Source organism: Ailuropoda melanoleuca, chromosome 4, assembly GCF_002007445.2.
Source record: "Ailuropoda melanoleuca isolate Jingjing chromosome 4, ASM200744v2, whole genome shotgun sequence".
Lineage (NCBI taxonomy): Eukaryota > Metazoa > Chordata > Mammalia > Carnivora > Ursidae > Ailuropoda > Ailuropoda melanoleuca.
Genome location: NC_048221.1, coordinates 125747089 through 125765540, shown reverse-complemented (window position 1 = coordinate 125765540; position 18452 = coordinate 125747089). Strand labels below are relative to the sequence as shown.

At 38.0% G+C, this 18452-nt stretch overlaps 1 protein-coding gene across 5 annotated transcripts in view; it reads right to left on the bottom strand.

The window, feature by feature from the left end:
* Positions 1-18452, bottom strand: part of ITSN2 (intersectin 2) — a 141024-nt gene that overhangs the window by 90191 nt on the left and 32381 nt on the right. For all 5 annotated transcript variants that reach the window (XM_034659824.1, XM_019808590.2, XM_034659823.1 and 2 more), the window contains 10 exons: positions 13758-13850; positions 11996-12059; positions 10590-10753; positions 8854-9060; positions 8586-8685; positions 7597-7736; positions 2206-2269; positions 1530-1667; positions 987-1072; positions 27-289 (listed from right to left, as the gene is read on the bottom strand). In XM_034659824.1, coding sequence (XP_034515715.1) covers positions 27-289; positions 987-1072; positions 1530-1667; positions 2206-2269; positions 7597-7736; positions 8586-8685; positions 8854-9060; positions 10590-10753; positions 11996-12059; positions 13758-13850 — 1319 coding nt within the window. The remainder of the gene's footprint in view (positions 1-26; positions 290-986; positions 1073-1529; positions 1668-2205; positions 2270-7596; positions 7737-8585; positions 8686-8853; positions 9061-10589; positions 10754-11995; positions 12060-13757; positions 13851-18452) is intronic.

Sequence of the window (18452 nt, the reverse complement as noted above, 5' to 3'; positions counted from 1 at the left end):
AGGAAACAAAATAACTTAAAAACAACCTCTCGTCTTTCTATCTCTTTTCTCCTTTCTTCCTCCCGCTGTCTCTCCAATTCCCTCTGCTTCTCCAAGCGTTTTTCTAATTCAAGTTGTTTCTTCCATTCTTGCTCCTGTAATTCTCTCTGTTTGCGCTCCCACTCTTCCTTTTCTTTCTGGGCTTTTCGTTCGGCCTCTCTCTGCTGCTGCTCCATCAGTGCCTGGCGTCGCTTCTCCAGTTCCACGTTCCCTCGCTCGTAGTTGGCCTTCCGCTTGTCCTCAAAAGTAACTAAATAAAGTATATTATAAGTGCTCTCACATGAAAAGCCCAAGAACGTGGATTCCAGTTTCAACACCCTCATGCCTTGTGATCATTTGAGTGCTGTTACTCTGTGGGTATTTCCCCTAAGGGTAATTTTAACTCAAATGTAAATAGTAAAGTATTTACTTTTGTCTAAGAGTATTCATTTTTGGAAAACAAATTTCTAAGTTTGAATCCATCTGAGAGAGAGAAATAATTTTACTATTCCTGCCAATAAAAATACTTTCCAACTTTTTTCTCAGCATTTTCTTCAAGGACAAACAAAGCTACATGGCACATACTTGCTTTATTTGATAGAGTTCATTGACTTTTTAATACTTTAAAACATCTACATATGTACTTTTTCAACCAATATTCAAACTTTTCTTTATAGCTAAAGATTTCATCGCAAAGCTTGCCGCAGTGATTTTTCCTAAAGTGGGAGAAACATTTTAATTACGATGTCAGACTCTTGCCAAATACACAGTCTCTTCTTCCTAAATACACTTCTAATTTTTTACTATCTTATTTTACTGCTGTCAAAATCCAACCCATTTGTCGAAAAGTTTTCTCTTATAGCATATAAAATAATAAGAATGTAATGATTCTAAATACTCGTTTACATCTCAAGGTAAAATTTAAGAGAACACACTGTCAATATACAATGTAGACACTCCAACGTTACCTGGTAATTTTTTCTGAGGTTCCTCTTCTTGAATTTTCTGATAGGAAGGCAGAGTTCCATTAACAGAGTCAATTTGCTTTCCTCCTCTAAGAAAAGCAGACAACAAATGAATTTAGCATCACGCAGTCTGGGAATTTCTAGACTGTATATAGAGCTATACTACCAATGACTACAGCCATTTAATATTCAGAATGCAGTATTAAAGACATTTAGAATGCAATATGGTCTAGAGTTACAATGTATAGCAGCATATGGACTGTCTAGCCAGAGAGATCTGGATTCACATCACGGTTTAGCTGACTGCTGTCCGTGAGCAAGTGTATTCTTAACCTCTGTAGCTGTTGGTTTCCTTATCTATAATATGGTGGAAACGCACCTATTTCTATACCTTCCTGGTGTAACTCATTAAATACCAAAATAAAATGGCAATGTCAATGTTTAACTTCCCACTAAACTACAGCAGAGGCCTCAGGAGATCGCAATGTAATAATCATGTCTGCGCAGGAATCAAAACCACACCTCTTCACTTCAGGAGGCGCCCACCTGAAAGATGGAGGGACAAGCTCAGGAGGCAACGTCAGTGGCAACGGCTGTCCAGCTTTGGCCATGTCAGTGAGGTGCATAGCAAGGATGAACTCTTCAGCTTTCAGCTGCCCGTCACCATCAATGTCAGCCAGGGTCCTAAAGCAAATGTGTACGTTCACAGCTTATAAACAAAGTCTACTTAAAGTATTTTCAAAAGAGTTCAATATTTAATTTCAAAACAAGAATAACGACAGTAAAACAGTTGGGTTAACATATTTTACTGAAATGTAAATATATATGGAAAAGTGAGCCTGTTTTTACCCTTCACTGTCCTATCACACAAGAGAGGGGAGAAACTTTGAAACAGAAAAGGAAACATTCCTTCTGAAAAGGTAGCTTGTCTTACTTCATGGATAATTCACCTATCAAATCACATTTGGCTCTAAATTAAAAATGAGATATTCCCTAATTCTCCATAGATGCCATTATGAAAAGGCAAACTAGTTTTACTTGCAAAATAATTAAATACTACATTGTCAAGAATAACAATTTGTACAATTTTATTGGCTTTCAAGGTTGCATTATCCTTCAAATGGCTGCTTTTATGGAACATCTTTCAGTCACAAACTTACAGAAACAGTATTTTTCTTACAATAGAGGATGTATAGTTAAAAATCATAATGGACAAACTCACCAAATAGTAGCTAGCTGAGTTTGAGAAAGATTTGACTGAAGAAGGGCATTTCTAGCTTGAAAACCTGATTGAGTGGGGGAAAACCAGAAAAAAAAAAAAAAAAAGAAAATTCTTTAGCCTCTTTAAAGTCATGCAAACCCAAATAACTGTATTCCATAAAATACTACTGCTGCTACCCTGGGAACTTTTAACATCAAAAAGGTTTTACCACGTGCCAGGTGCTGAGCATTCAGTAGTAATCAAAACACAGCCCTTGCCCCAAGGAATTTAAAATCAAGAATTAGTAACTCAAGTGTTCCCCCGTGTCCTTTCAGAAAGTAACAATGTATACCACTGACCAACACAAAGGACCAAGTGCTGGCACAGAAAGTACTGGAAGCCGAGCTCTGGGGCCTCCTCGTGCTCCCTATGCACCTCTAAGCACTGCTTTCTTAGCGTCTTCAGACTTTCTCATCTCTCTCTGATCTTTCCTCTGTTTCTATTCTCTCTCTTCCAAATGACCTGTAAATGCTGGCATTCCCCAAGGCTCTGTCCTGGGCACTCTGTTCTGTGTGTTCACATTCATTTCTGTGACTTTAAATAGCACCTAGATAATTTGCAAATGTATGCCCCAGCCCAAATCTCTGCTCTAGGTTTAGACTTCTATATACAACTGGCATTTCACAGGGATCTCAAACCAGATACGTACAAAATGACTCTCTCTCAGTCCCCATTCATAGCCTTCACCCAAATCATTTACCTTCAGCCTTCCCCCCACTCTGGGCGGCATCACTGCCCCTCTAGGGGCTCAAGCCAGAAAGCAGAAAGTCACCCTTGATCCCTTCCTCATATACACTCACATCCAACATCAAGTTCTACAATTCAACATCACTGCATGCCTGGGTCCTTCCCACCCTAAAAGTCCCAAATTAATGTCACCTTCTCAGAAATACCTTCTCTCTCCACCCTATGGTCCAATATACTTCCTGCTTGTTTCCTTCATAGCTTGTATCACAATCTGTATTGTAACATTTACCTGCTTATTGTCTGTTTCCACTGTCATACTAGGTCCTATGGAGAAAAACCTTGACTGCCTTATTCACTAACATTTTGTACCCAGTACCAGGTACATAAATGCTTAATAAATATTTGCTAAAGTGATGAATACAGTTGTAATCCAAAGTTCTCTAAGGTGCAGTGGGGACTTTTGGGATAGGGTCTGAGAGTAATAACAGCATTCACTAAATGCTTACAATCTGTAATGAACTGTTCCAACTTCCTTTCTCTCCCTCAGCGACCAAAATATGTTTCTGTAACAGGCTTCCTGACCTGCATTTTCATGCCAGGATAATGGTCACACAGAAATCCCAAGAATCCATTCAGAACAGAAAGTCCCTGTCTGATTCACAGGAGCATTCACTCCTGGTGGGCAAGTGTGTGGCTTTCTGACCATGGATAAAATGACATGGCTTCTCTAGGGCAGGTCTCCCAGTCAGTAATGCAGATGTCCCACCTCCCACTCCCAGGTGACGACTGAGCCATGAATACTGGAAAGTCCGGCCCTCAGGGTTCAGCCTGAGTCAAGAAACACCCAAACAACTCTGCCAGGAAAGAGTACGTCCACCAACTTTTCCTCAGCAACAGCTGCCACTACAGAGCCAGCATGAATTCTCTAACCCACTGTTTCACTGAGCTTGGAACATGAGGTCTGGGTAATCAAAGTTATAAATACTACATGGAACAAATACACCATAAATTATAACATGCAGTTGGATGTTTATATTATATAACTTTAAAATCTTTTTCAGTCTTAAAAAAATCTGGTCATTTAATAGAAACCACATAAGGAAAAAACACTGGAAATAGCTCATACCGTCTCCCAAATAATTAGTCCTCAGTAGATTTCACATACGTGAGATTTGAGGAGGTCTTTGTGTTAAAAGGAGGACTCTTCTAATAAAGAGAAATGGAAGGTTATTTCAAACCTGAAAAAAAGGTCTAGTAACTAATGTTCAGCTCTTGGTCAAAGAAAACTGAAAGTAGATCCCTTGGTATTAGGCAACAGAGCAAACAGGAGGAAGGAAGGAATGTAAATGGTTAAAAGCCTACTGGTGGAAGGCTTAAATATGTGCAAGGTGTAAATTATACAGAGGGCTATAGAGAGCCAACAGAGTACTCTACTAGGAAAAGCTAACTTCAACGTCTACACTGTTGGTCTACCAATCCTTTGGATATCCTATTTCCTGTGCCTATAATGTTACTCCCTCCTTCTCTACCTGGTGGACTACTCATCCTATAAGATCCAGCTCAGATGTCATCTTTTCTATGAAACTCTCATATTCTCAGCCTTGGTCGCTTTCTCATCTATAGTAATCACAGCACTTTTATTTTTTATTCATTTTTTTAAAAAGATTTTATGTATTTATTTGAGAGAGAAAGTAAGCAAGCGAGCAGGGGGAGGAGCACAGGGAGAGGGACAAGCAGACTCTGTGCTGAGCATGGAGCCCGACGGGGGGCTCAATCTCATGACCCCAAGATCATGACCTGAGCTGAAATAAAAATTTAGATGCTTAACCAGCTGAGCCATCCAGGCACCCCAATCACAGCACTTTTAAACCACTAATCAAATATTATGATTATGTGACCTACATATTATGGATTCCTCAAAAATATGGACCATATCTTCCCCTCTCTGTGCATTCCAGTGCGTCACAGAGTGCCCACAAGATATGTGACTCAGAAACTACAAGTCAATGAATTAATCTATATAAATCACAAGAGTTTAGGGGGAAGGGAAGAAGGAGAAGAGGAAGAAAATTAGACCACTGAATGCTACACTCATCGAACAAAGCATAACAAGTAAATCTAGGTCAGTCCCATCCTCATACACCTGGGGCTCATGTTCAGTTTCAAGACATAAGAAACAACTATTTTTTTTTTAAATCTTTCCCTTAACTATGAATATATAGCTTTACTCTTGTATGTTTCAGAATAACATTCTCTGAGAATAAGTCAATACACGAACTTCATACTATGTGCCATATACAAATAAAGTAACATTAGGGGACTAATTCTTCATATTTGACTTTCCATTGACCTTCACATTCCACCTTTGTTTATACTGTACTTTTTTAGTACATACATAAAGTGTACTAATCTAAAGTGTACTGCTTGACGAGTTTTTACATAGGTATGTACACATGCAACCAACATCCTGATCAAGATACGGAATGTTTTTAGAACCTCAGCAGGTTAGTGCATGGTCCCTTCCCAACAGAGTAATGAGAATATTCTAATTTCTATCACCATCAATCAGGTTTCTGGTTCCTCAGCTTCATATAAATATATTAAATAGTGTGGACCCTTTGGGCCAGGCCTCTTTCATTCAATACGTTATCCACGTTGTTATGTATCAGGAATTTATTCATCTTTTTGCTGTGAAGTGTTGTGTTACAGAAAGACACCACAATATGTTTATTCATTCCCCTGCTGATAGACATTTAGGCTGTTTCTTTTTTGGATATTTTGAATGAAGCTGCTATGAACATTTTTGTACATGTCTTTTTAGTCTACTTTTTATTTCACTTTTTAATGCAAAATATAAGGGCCCGAAGTTCAGTTTTTCAAAAAATGGGAACTGTGACTTTTCATGAATCTTAAGTGTGTTGAACAGCATATTTCACAGACTCTAAGATGCCATCAATTATAAGACACATCATTATTTTTTTTTATAGATTTTATTTATTTATTTGACAGAGATAGAGACAGCCAGCGAGAGAGGGAACACAAGCAGGGGGAGTGGGAGAGGAAGAAGCAGGCTTATAGCGGAGGAGCCTGACGTGGGGCTCGATCCCATAACTCCGGGATCACACCCTGAGCCGAAGGCAGACGCTTAACCGCTGTGCCACCCAGGCGCCCCAAGACACATCATTATTTTATGTAACACTAAGAAAAATAAAACACGGCCAACAAAACCATGACACAGTGCTGAGACACCACCCTAATTTCAGAGAAGTTAAAATGTTTTAAAAAAAAAAGTGACTTAAAAATATAGTATATCTTATTTCAAGTAATTTGATAAAATTACAGAAAATTATAGTTATTATGTACTATTTGATACGTATAAAATAGCGAATTTTAAGTTATGATATAAAGACACGCCTGAACCTACCACCCAAACTTAACACTAGATCATTACTAAATGCTTTGAAGCTATGCTCCACGACTTTTTCTCCAGGCCTCCTCCAGGAGAGGGAACTACCATCCTGAATTTTGTGTGTGTAATTCCTTTGCCCACTTTTTTCCCCTTCAGTTTCTAGTGGCTTTGACATACACGACCTTAGACACAAGCGCGGTAGGCAGTGCTAAGTGTATAGAAAGGAGCAGCCTAGCCTCAGGACCGATCACCCCCTACCTTTTATTTAAGTTTTTATCACATAGTTATGTAGAAAACATTGTACAGTTTTGCTTGTCCAATCAATTCCAAGGCCTTCTTGCTCCCTTGCCCCACTGCACAATTAAGAGACCCCCATACTCCTATTCCATAGACTACTTTTCAAATTCTCCAAACATACCATGTACTTTGTGCTCTTAAGATTTTTTTCTCTGTCACCCTCAAATGCTATCACCTTTAATCTCTATGTGTCCAAACCTTAACTCTTCCTTTCACGTTGGAGCTGAAATGCTCCCTTCCTATAAGATGTTTTATCTAATCTCTTTAGTATTAGCATCTCCCATTCTATGTTCCCTAAGCACTTTAAAGCTCTATTATTTTAAAATACTTATTTTATTACTCTGTCTAAACTGTAAATTAGTTGCTGAGTAAAAAGAGGGGGGAAAGTTAGAAGATGGGAACTCTACTTGCCTAATACCCTCTGTTTACATCCCCTCCACTATCCTTATTAGAAAAGTTTGGATAATGTTCTAGCATGGACTCAAATGTTCTGTAGGGACCTGAGGTCAAGTCTATGGGCACATCTAGGTTGGAACATTAAAGGGTAGACAATGCTCACAGAGGTTTTAGTAAGGGTAAGCACAGAAAGACCCAATTAGGAAGGGGACCCACAGGGAAAAAGCTGAGGCTAAGTCGCAAATACTGGTCCTTGTTATAGGAGATTCTCCTTTCACTGCACTGGAGGGTGAGGCTTAATCTTCTCAAAAAGACACCCAAAACTTGGGTGTCTAGCTATGTGTTCAACTTCACTGTAAGAACTTTGAAGAAATCAACCAAGTTCTGTCCATCTTTGAACTCCCAAACAACTTAAAATATTTGTATTTATCAAATGCCTGCTAAATTTTTTGGATATTAAAAATTTGGATGAGCTACAAAGTACAAACTCAAAAGTTCTTCAGTAGAAATTCATATAAAAAACTTTAACTCTCTCACATTCTTAAGCACTGAATGCCACCTACCTGAGAGGTATCCACTCATGCTTTTGTCAAGACTATTAAATTTTTGCCGATATTTTAATCTTGAAGGCTGAGGAACTGCCCACTCTGAGGTCCCGGTCTTGGGCGAGTTCCCTGATAGTGAAGCAGTTGAGGAAGTTGAGCTATAACAAAATTTATTTAAAAATTTTATGTTACTAAATAAAATACATTTAGTTAAACCTTATAAGGCAGAGACATTAAGAATCATACCTTCTATAGTACAAAGTAAATGCTTTTGTGTTTGATGTTTTAAAAATTTAAATAATTTAACCTCATTATTAGGAAAGCAAATACCACATGAAGCACAGAACTACCGTATACCAAGAACCTGCTATGTGTCAGCTTCTGTATTGTGCTAGGGCCTTTACGAATACTATTTCTAATCTCCCTGACAAACTTAAAAGGTATTACTGTCCCTACCTTTTCGATGGGCAAACTATGGCTCAGTGATGTTGTGAAAAACAAGGTCACACATTCAATGAGTATCTAAGCTGGGATACCAATACTCTTCTTCTGGGTTAAAGCTAACACTCTCGGTACATTGCTTTGAAGAGTATTATTATGATTTACATGAGGCATGATGAATGAACACTGAAGCTCTTGTGTTTTCTAAAATTTAAAAGATATTCAATCAGCAGAATTTGCTCAAGAAAAAATGAATAATATACCATAATTATGAGACTTGTTGAGAAACATATACAAAAAGTACATTATTCTGGACAAAAGCTTGACTGATTAAAAACATAGCAGAACATTTTTAGTTTATGTGAAACATTTTTTCAAGCATTTACTAATTCCAAAAATAAAAATTTATTTTATGTGAGTTATAAGTAATAAATTTACCTTACCCATTTTACATTTGGCCATTATAAAGTAAAACCTGGATAAGCTCAGAGCTTGCAAAAAAAAAAGTCATCTGTAGACAGTCCTTATTGAAAGCATAAAAAGTTGGAGGTTTTAAACCTTCATACCTACTAGATCCTAAATCAATCAGAGACTGGGCTTTCTGTAAACTAGCACCGCTGCCGAGTCCTCCCATCATGAGACTGTAAGATGACGTATGAGGCAATGCTAAAAAAAAACACAAAAAAAAAACAAAAGGAAAGAAAGAAATGAAGAAAGAAAAAGGTTCACACTAAACAATACCACAAAGTATGAAGGAAATCTATATTTACTGGGACACAAATGTACCAGTTTCTTTCTCTGACAGTTTCTCACTCATTAGCTAGAAGTACTTACTTGAAGAAGAATAAGGAATGGATAAAGGCTGAATGAGGCCAGCGGTTCCATTTGGTAGTGATGATGTGCTAACGGAAGGCACTAGGGGAGCAGGCATCATTAAGGGAGGAAGGGTGGTCCCTGAAGTCGCAGAGGATAAGGGGGTTGTCATAGGTGCAACTGGAGGCAATGAATGAGGAATGGACAGATTGGGCATGCTTCCCATTCCTAGAGACAAAACAGAACATTTCTCAGTGCTAGCAATGGACTGTAAAACACATGCCAGAAAACAAATTGACAGTACAGTGAGCAGATCCACATACGGGTAAACTAGTCTTCTAGTTAAAAAGTTCACTAAAGCAGCTTTGACTTAGCAGCGAGGGAGGTACACCACTGCTTTTAATATCAACATTCTGATCTGTGTAAACTGCGGGAATGCCTTCTAAGGAGTTAAAGATTCTCCTCTAGCATCATGATGAAAGCTAAGCAGGCTTTTCCAATTAAATATTAGTACTCTCAAAGAGAGACTGTATTACCTGATTAAATGTGGGGTTTTGTGTAAGGATGGATAATAATAAATATAGTGCTGTTGAGTTACTCAATTAACACACACACACATTCCCCCAATGTCCCCACCTGCCAAAAAACGATATTCTAGTTACTAGATCCGTTAGGAGACCCACTTATGCATAGGTATTATTTGTAAGAAGAAAGTATGCCACATATTTCACTTTTCTTATAAGTAACACATCCACGGATTTAGGAACAATTCTTTAAAAAGAATAAAATGATGACTTTTATTCATTTACTAACTGCAGATTACTAGGTACACTATGGTCACAAAATGATTTAGTATTTATCTCTAGAGCTCACTGCACTAGTCAAAGAATTTAGTATTTTAAGATCTAACATCTGGAATGAAAGAACATGCTTCAGATTCACAGAGATACCTAATTGAATGTTCCATTCCAATGAGTGCTTACATATAATTAATAAGAAATTGGCTAATCAAAATTAACAGAAAAACGATTCTCTCTGATGAATATGTTAATTCATGAGCACAAAGTCTGCAACTTTTAGCCCTAAATTTAGCTGGGTAATTAACCTTTAATAAAATTTCTACTTAGGAATAATTTTAAATTACCTCCCAACTTAAACCATTTCAAGTGAGTTTAAAATTGTTCACATTTTTTCTGTTACTCATACAGAGTAGAGAGGAAACTAAGAATAGTATTTAAGATCAGCTCTACTGGGGGGGGTCATATAATTTATCATCCAACTGGGAATTGTGAAAGGGAACACTAACCAGACTTGAGGCCAGGACACCAGGCATAAATCAGAACTGTCCCTGGAAAACTGGGACACAAGGACACCCCTGCTATGACAGCAAGTTTAACATCTTATCTCAGACATGCAAACTAACTTGGAGTCTGAGGATTATTGTTTTATGCTAACAAACCCTTTTCTTTCTTTCTTTTTTTTTTAAAAGATTTTATTTATTTATTTGACAGAGAGAGAGCCAGAAAGAGAGGGAACACAAGCAGGGGGAGTGGGAGAGGAGGAAGCAGGCTCCCAGCGGAGGAGCCTGATGTGGGGCTTGATCCCAGAACGCCGGGGTCACACCCTGAGCCGAAGGCAGACGCTTTAACGACCGTGCTACCCAGGCGCCCCTAACAAACCCTTTTCTAATCCCAATATTATGTATAGGAATCAAGTTTAACTATCAAATGCAGTCAATTCAACTAATAAATACATACCAAAACGAGCAGAAATTAATGGAGAGAACATGGGAGGTTGTTTCATAATAGGAGGCAGGACCACGGGTAACTGCTGGCCCTGCAGCTTTAGTTTGATGAGTTTCATCGCTATGGAGAACTCTTGCTGATCCATCTTCCCATCCTTGTTCAGATCTGATAAAGCCCTAAAAGGATCATGAGGTGGGTAGATTGATATGTAGGGTTAGCATTATTTTTGAAGATGATAAAATAGAAACAGTGACATAGCATTCACACACAGATCATCACTTAATAACCACATATATAAGATTAAGCAAATAAAATCCAAAAACCTAAAACCTGTACATTAAGAAATATTGACCAAAGATAGCATCAAACGAAATACTACTGCCAGTCTACATAGCACCCATGTAGAGAGAATCCATGAGCCCTTTGGGATGAATTCCACCAGTACAGACAGAAAGAAATTATACAAGAGTATAATCATTCTACATTTATTAATTTGCTCAAATATTTATTGAAAGCTTGCTATGTGTCCAGTACTCCACCAGGCATGGGAATATTCCAAGTGGAAAGAAAGATGGGATAGGGGTTGATATTTATTGTAAATGCATTAAAAAGCAAAACCCTAGGGGTGCGTGGGTGGCTCAGTTAGTTGGGCATCCGCCTTCGGCTCAGGTCATGATCCCACGGTCCTGTGATCGAGCCCCATATGGGGCTCCCTGATCAGTGGGGAACCTGCTTCTCCCTCTTCTGCTCTCCCTGCTTGTGCTCTTTCCTCTCTCTCACTTTCTTTGTCAAATAAATAAATAAAATCTTTTTAAAAATTGAAAAAAAAAAAACCCCTAGCTAATATAAAGAACAATTTTGTTTAAGGTAGGAACAGGAAAAGGGAGAGCTAATTTTGGGTTTATAGATGATGAAAGAAATGAAATAACTACAAAGTAACAGAAAGAAGACTTTGAGAGTCTACCAAATTATAAACGAATGTTTTTCAATGGCAATGTATACATCTTACCTTAAAAATTCTAAGGACATTAAAAATTTGTCCAATAGAGGGGTGCCTGGGTGGCTCAGTCAGTTAAGTATCTGCCTTCAGCTCAGGTCATGATCCCAGGGTCCTGGGATCAAGCCCCGCTTCGGGCTCCGTGCTCAGCGAGGAGTCTGCTTTTCCCTCTGCTCCTCCCCACCCTGCACTTGCACTTGCTCTCTCAAATAAATAAAATCTTTAAAAAAAACTTTGTCCAATAGAACAAAACCCTAATTATTTTCAGTCATTTACTCAATAAAATTTATTTTCCTAAAAGCTGAAGAAATACTTAACAGCAGACTCTGAGTAAAAATATCTTTATATTAACACTGTATCAAAAACAAAATAAAACCAAACCAGAAATTTAAATTCATCTATGAGAGAGAGAACACTTTACCATATTTCAGCTAAAACAGGAGCCGGAAGGCCTGACTGTAAGAAAAAGGTACGTGCTTGATCACCTGAAGGTAATAAAAACAAAAATCAAGTAGCACATTAGTAAATGGAATTCCTCCAGTGCCTCTGAATAATAATAACGGACAATACTAACAATGTTATTGCTTTATTGTCATTTTTATTGCAGTCACTAAAGAATAAATTAAACAGAAACACACACATAAAATTATTTACATTACATTAATAAGATTTAGGTTTTAAAACAAAAAAGCCACAAATGAAGTTACAGGCATTAAACAATGATGAAAGATTAGTCATCTTAGCTTTTTCATAATAACTGGGGTATTACTTGATAATATTTCCATTTAATAAAATTCATAATTTAAAACACTAGTCCCTAGAAGAGTTCTAAATAAAAAAATAGGTGTGGGGAAAGACAGTCCCCCAATGGGTCTCTCACAATCCTCTATGTCCTGCTGTGTGTGCCAAGAATGCAAGACCCTAACTACTCTTCACCTGGGTTGTTTCTCAGGTTGGGTTTGCAGTGAGCAATCTTGAGGCATGATGAGGTAATGTTTCCCCTGGGGCCAAAAAAACAAGCCTACTTGCTAAAAATGGTGGTTCCCTCAGGCTCAGTGTTCCTGCCCTATAACACAACTGCTGCATTTTTAACATCCTTTTGGGCTCTCTGCATCACCCTGTGGGACTTAGGGGACAGAGAAGGCTATAGGAACATGCTGATGCTCATGCTGCTAGCTGTGCCATTTGTAACAAAGTCCTCTGTCTCAGACTCAGGAACCCTGGGTCTTGTGCCGCATCCATGAGACAGTAACAGACTACATTATTAACTTGAAGTAGGGTAATCAAATCCCAGTCCCGATACCAGGAAAGGTAGCTATTATTATAGAAGTACAAATAACATTAAGCTATCACGGCTAAGAGGATGTATTCCAAAATCAGACTGAAAGGTTTAAAAGCACCAGTCAACACTAACAATCTGTAAATACAGACAATAGTAGCTACTTTACAAGGTTGTTGCTAGAGTAAATGAGGTGATGCACTTAGGTACAGCATCTGAAATACAGCACAGATCTGGTAAATATTAGTCATTATAGTTACTATTACTGTAAATAAAGCACTCAGCTGCTTTGGCACAGAAAAAAAGTTTAATCTACACAAAAAAATTTGAAATACACACCTAAATTAATCCTCCTTAGGCTATGGAGGTCATCTTCCAAAACAAGGGCTGGTGCCAACAATCAACGCTTGGCATCACCTCTCAAAAACAGAGGACTAGCATTATAAAAACAGAGTATAGAAAAAACCTTCTAGATTATTTTCAAGGATATGGGCCTGATACACACTTCTTCTAGACTTAGTAATACTGATTGTTATACAGGGAACTGGCACAACATATTAGGAGCACATTAATAAATTTAGTTGGAAAAAAGTCTCAATTACCTTAAGAAATAAATTGAAAACGTTCTAGAAACAATGTTAAGGTGGGAACCTGGACAATTACACTGAAATTCTTGGTTATCATTTAGGATTAAGAAAAGATCTTCCATAAGCCAAATCCAAAACAACAAATTAAGACAGTTGCAGGTAAATTAAGAAAGCCACTATTTTTTTTAATCCATGAATTCTGATTGATAGGAATTTTATCACTTAGTAATACAAAATTGATGGTAACTGAATTAAAACTAATTCTAAGACATTACATGAAAAGGAAAAGAACTCATAAATAAAATATAAATACAAACCTGTTATGTAACCTCCTGAGGGTTTGAGGTTATCAAACTGCTTGTCATGCTTAGTCCGTTCTTCAGAGGTAATAGCCCACATGTTTGGCCCTCCTAAACCAGAAGTGAAAAACAAAGAAATTATAGTATATATATGAGAGAATGTTCCAAATAATTCTAAAATGTAACTATGAATCTCAGGTGTCCAGTTAGTGACAGTACTCTATCCCTGCGTGACACAAACAGCAAGGCTCTATCATGACCATATATACATGTATATATAGCACAGCCCTGAGGTTCTTCATTCATTCACCCCATTAACATCTATAGAACAATTACTGTATACTTCTCACTAGAACTAGGCAATAAGTTAAATTCTGGAAATAAAAAGATGAATAAAATATTATTCCCATCCTCTCTGCACATTCAACATAGCTAATAACCATCTACATTCTTCACTTCTGACTACCTTTTCAGTTTACTCAACTTCCACCAATAAGAAACCAGATATGTTTAGGTAAATTCATACATGTTTGCTGTTTATGGTATTAAAAATCTGCCTTACAGAGGTGTTTCCAGGAATGCCTATCACTGAACCCACTATAATTTGAAACACTAAGATGGATCTGATTTAACAAATATTTCTCAGCCCTAAGTGAACGGATTAAAAAAATCTATAAACATCTTCTTAAAAAGACAAGTTTTAAGATTAGAGTTAAAAATACAGAAATAGATGTACTGAAGAACTAAGTTCCTAAAACAGCTAAACCTACACACGCTTTCTAAGTAAATATCACACACATAATAAACACCTACTTGGTTTATCAGTTTATCATAAAGTAAACAAATTAACCTGTCACGACTTTTGTGAGTAGGAGTGTGGGTATCAGACTGCTTTACTACTGTATGAATCTGGAAAACTGATGACAACAGAAAAACAATGACAACAACAAAGGATGACAAAGAAGGAAGCAGCTCACTTTCACTGAGCCCCGACTCTATGTCAGGGACTTTTATGCAGTAACTCACTACTCCCACCGCTGCCCTGTACATTAGGTACTACTATTATCCCCATGACACAGGTGAGGAAACCAAAACCCATGGTGCTAAAGTTACTTGCTCAAGGTCACACAACTAATAAGTGGCAGAACTGAGATCAGAACCCAGGTAGCCTGAACTCTGTGTTACACTGTCTCTCAATATTTATGGATAAGATGCTCATGTTCTCTGTACCTTAGCTGCCACCTCCAAAAATTAGGAAGATTATCTAAGTTTACAGGGTTGTTGTAAATACTGTATGTTACAGGTAATGTATCTACTCTAAAAATAACACTAAATATAATTCTTCATCTATTAGATCGGTAAAATAACAACAGCTAGCATTTAATGAAACTTGCCACTTCTCTAAGAGTTTTACTGTTTCTAAAAGTCTCTCAAGAATTCTATGAGGTTACTATTACTACTATCCCTAGGAAACAGAGACATGGAAAGAGTAAATAATTTGCCCAAGGTATCAAAGTTGGTACATGTAGAAGACAGGATGAGAATTCACCGACTTAATTAAGAATCTTAAACTATCTCCCCTGACAATAATTAAAAAGAAAGAAACCCACAAATATATTGTCACTTGATTTCAACAAAGGCATCAAGATAATTCAATGGGAAAAGGATAACCCTTCATTGAACCAGGCTGAAAGAACAGAACATCCACATGAGCAACAATAACAGTAACAACAAACCAAACCATCTCTATCCTGCACCATATACAAAAAATTAACTCTAAATGGATTTATAGAGTCAAACACAGGAGCCAAACTGTGAAACTTCTTGTGAAGAAAGCAAACAAGAAAATCTTTGTGACTTTGGATTAGGAAATGATATTAGGACACAAATAACACAAATGATTAAAACTTTTTGATAAGTTGGACTTTTACCTTTCTTAAGGACACTCTTAAGAAAGTAAAAAGAAAATGGGGCACCTGGGTGTCTCAGTCGGTTAAGCGTCTGACTTATGATTTCAGCTCAGGCCATGATCTCATGGGTCATGAAATCAAGCCCCATGAGCAGCTCTGCACTCAGCAGGGAGTCTGCCTGAGAGTCTCTCCCTCCGCCCCTCCCCCCAATCATGCTTGTGCGTACATGAGCTTGCTCTCTCTCTAAAATAAATAAATCTAAAAAAAAAATAAAATAAAAAGATAAGCTACAGACTGGGAGAAAATATTTGCAAAACATAATAAAGGACATGCATCCAGCATATACAAAGAACTATTCAACTCATTAATACAATCCCTGCTCCTCCCCATCCAAAAAATGGGCAAAAGATTTGAACTATATTAAAGATATACAGATGGCAAATAAGCATGTAACAAGATGTTCAATGTCACTGATCAGCCAGGAAATGCGTATGATTATTATTTTTTAAAGGTTTAATTTATCTGTGAGAGAGAGAGAAAGCACAAGCAGGGGGAGGGGCAGAGGGAGAAGTAGGCTTCTTGCTCAGCAGGGAGCCTGACTGGGGAGGGGACGCAGAGGGTTTGATCCCAGTGTCCTGGGATCACAACCTGAGCCAAAGGCAGATGCTTAACCTACTGAGCCACCCAGGCACCCCGGGAAAAGCATATTAAAACTACAGTAACATATCATTCCATGCCCATAGAATGTCTAAAGTTTTTTTTTTTTTTAAAATTGCTGGCAAGGATGCTGAGCAACTCAAACTCTCACATACAGCCGGTGGGGAAGGAAGCTGAGACATTTTAGAAAAAAAAGTCTGGCTTCTTATGAAGTTAAATATGCATTTCCCATACAACCCAGCAATAAACTCCTGGGTAGGGGCACCTGGGTAGCTCAGTAGGTTAAGCAACTGCCTTCAGCTCAGGTCATGATCCTAGGGTCCTGGGATCGAACTCTGTGTGGGCTCCCTGCTCAGCAGGGAGGCTGCTTCTCCCTCTCCCACTCCCCCTGCTTGTGACCTCTCTGTCAAATAAGTAAATAAAATCTTAAAAACAAAAAAAACCAAAAAAAAACCAAAAAAACCTCCTAGGTATTTACCTAAGAGAAATGAAGACTTTTTCCAGATAAAAATCTGTCCTCTGATGATTACAGCAGCTTTAGACATTTGGTTTAGACACCAAAGCCTGGAAATAACCTAGATGTTTTCTATAGATGAATGGATAAACAATTTGTGGTACACATTTATATAATGGAATTCTACTCAGCAATGACAAAGAAAGATATATACAATGTCATGGATGAACTGCAAAAGTATTTTGTTAGGTGAAAGGAGTCAGACACAAATAGCTATGTGTTGTGTATTTTACTTATATGACATTCTGGAAAAAGCAAAACTGTAGGGACAGAAATCTGATCAGTGGTTGCCAGTGGCTAAGGGTGGGGTATAGGGGAATGAGGGAACCTTCTGGTGATGGAAATGTTCCATATCCTGATTTATATGACTGTATACATTTGTTAAAACCCATTGAACTATATATTTAAGAAGGGTAAATTATACCCCAATAAACCCAACTTAAAAATAAAACAAAATAAAAATATAGCATCTCACACAGGCCAGCCACATGGAGGCTGTTCAATAAATTAGTTTCCTTACTCAACCCAATCCCAGGGAACAATATAATTGAGGAGAAGTCAGAGCATTAAAATCTTTCTCAGGCTCTTCCCCTTCTGGTAAAGGTACCCTTGCCAGAAAATACTGAGAGCAAGGCTTTTTAGTTAGAAACCTTGAGACTATTTAAAGTCTGGAGAGTCTGGTTAGGAAGGCTTGAGCTGCTCTAACACACATCCAGGGAGTGTATATCCCCAGGGAGTGGCAAACTGCTTCCTAAGACTGCAGAGGGCTCCACCGCATCAGAAGGACAACGCTTTCTGATGTCCCACTGTCACCTCACTTTTGCTTGGCTACCGGTCTTCACAATGGCCAACTCAACTATCTGATAAGGTTTCTTGTTTAGTTCCAGCAACCTTGACACCTTCATATACATTCAGTCAAAAAACATCTTGAGGGGGCGGCTGGGTGGCACAGCGGTTAAGCGTCTGCCTTCGGCTCAGGGCGTGATCCCAGCATTATGGGATCGAGCCCCACATCAGGCTCCTCTGCTGGGAGCCTGCTTCTTCCTCTCCCACTCCCCCTGCTTGTGTTCCCTCTCTCGCTGGCTGTCTCTATCTCTGTCGAATAAATAAATAAAATCTTAAAAAAAAAAAAAACATCTTGGGGCACCATTGTGTACAAAGACTAGAGGTACAAGGATGAATAAAATGAATGCTTTAAAGGAATTCACACACTCCTTTAGCCGAGAATCACACACAACAATCATGATTTAATATTATCATGATTAATGTCACTTAACAGAATAAAAATGTCTAAAGCATTACAACAAGGAATAAGTTTTAAGTAGTATTTGAATAATCTTTAAATCCGAACACTTCAAAAAAATGACCACAATAAAACATAAGATGTTAATGCACTAAGAATTTTATACAAAGTTACACAGAAATAAGAAACTAGGAAATATATGTACTTCAAAAACAATTTTAAAATAGTTGATCTGGGGCACCTGGGTGACTCAGTCGGTTAGGTGTCTGACTCATGATTTTGGCTCAGGTCATCTCAGGGTTGTGAGATTAAGCCCTGCATTGGGCTGGGTGTGGAGTCTGCTTGAGATTCTCTCTCTACCTCTCCCTCTGTCCCCCCCCCCAAGCCCC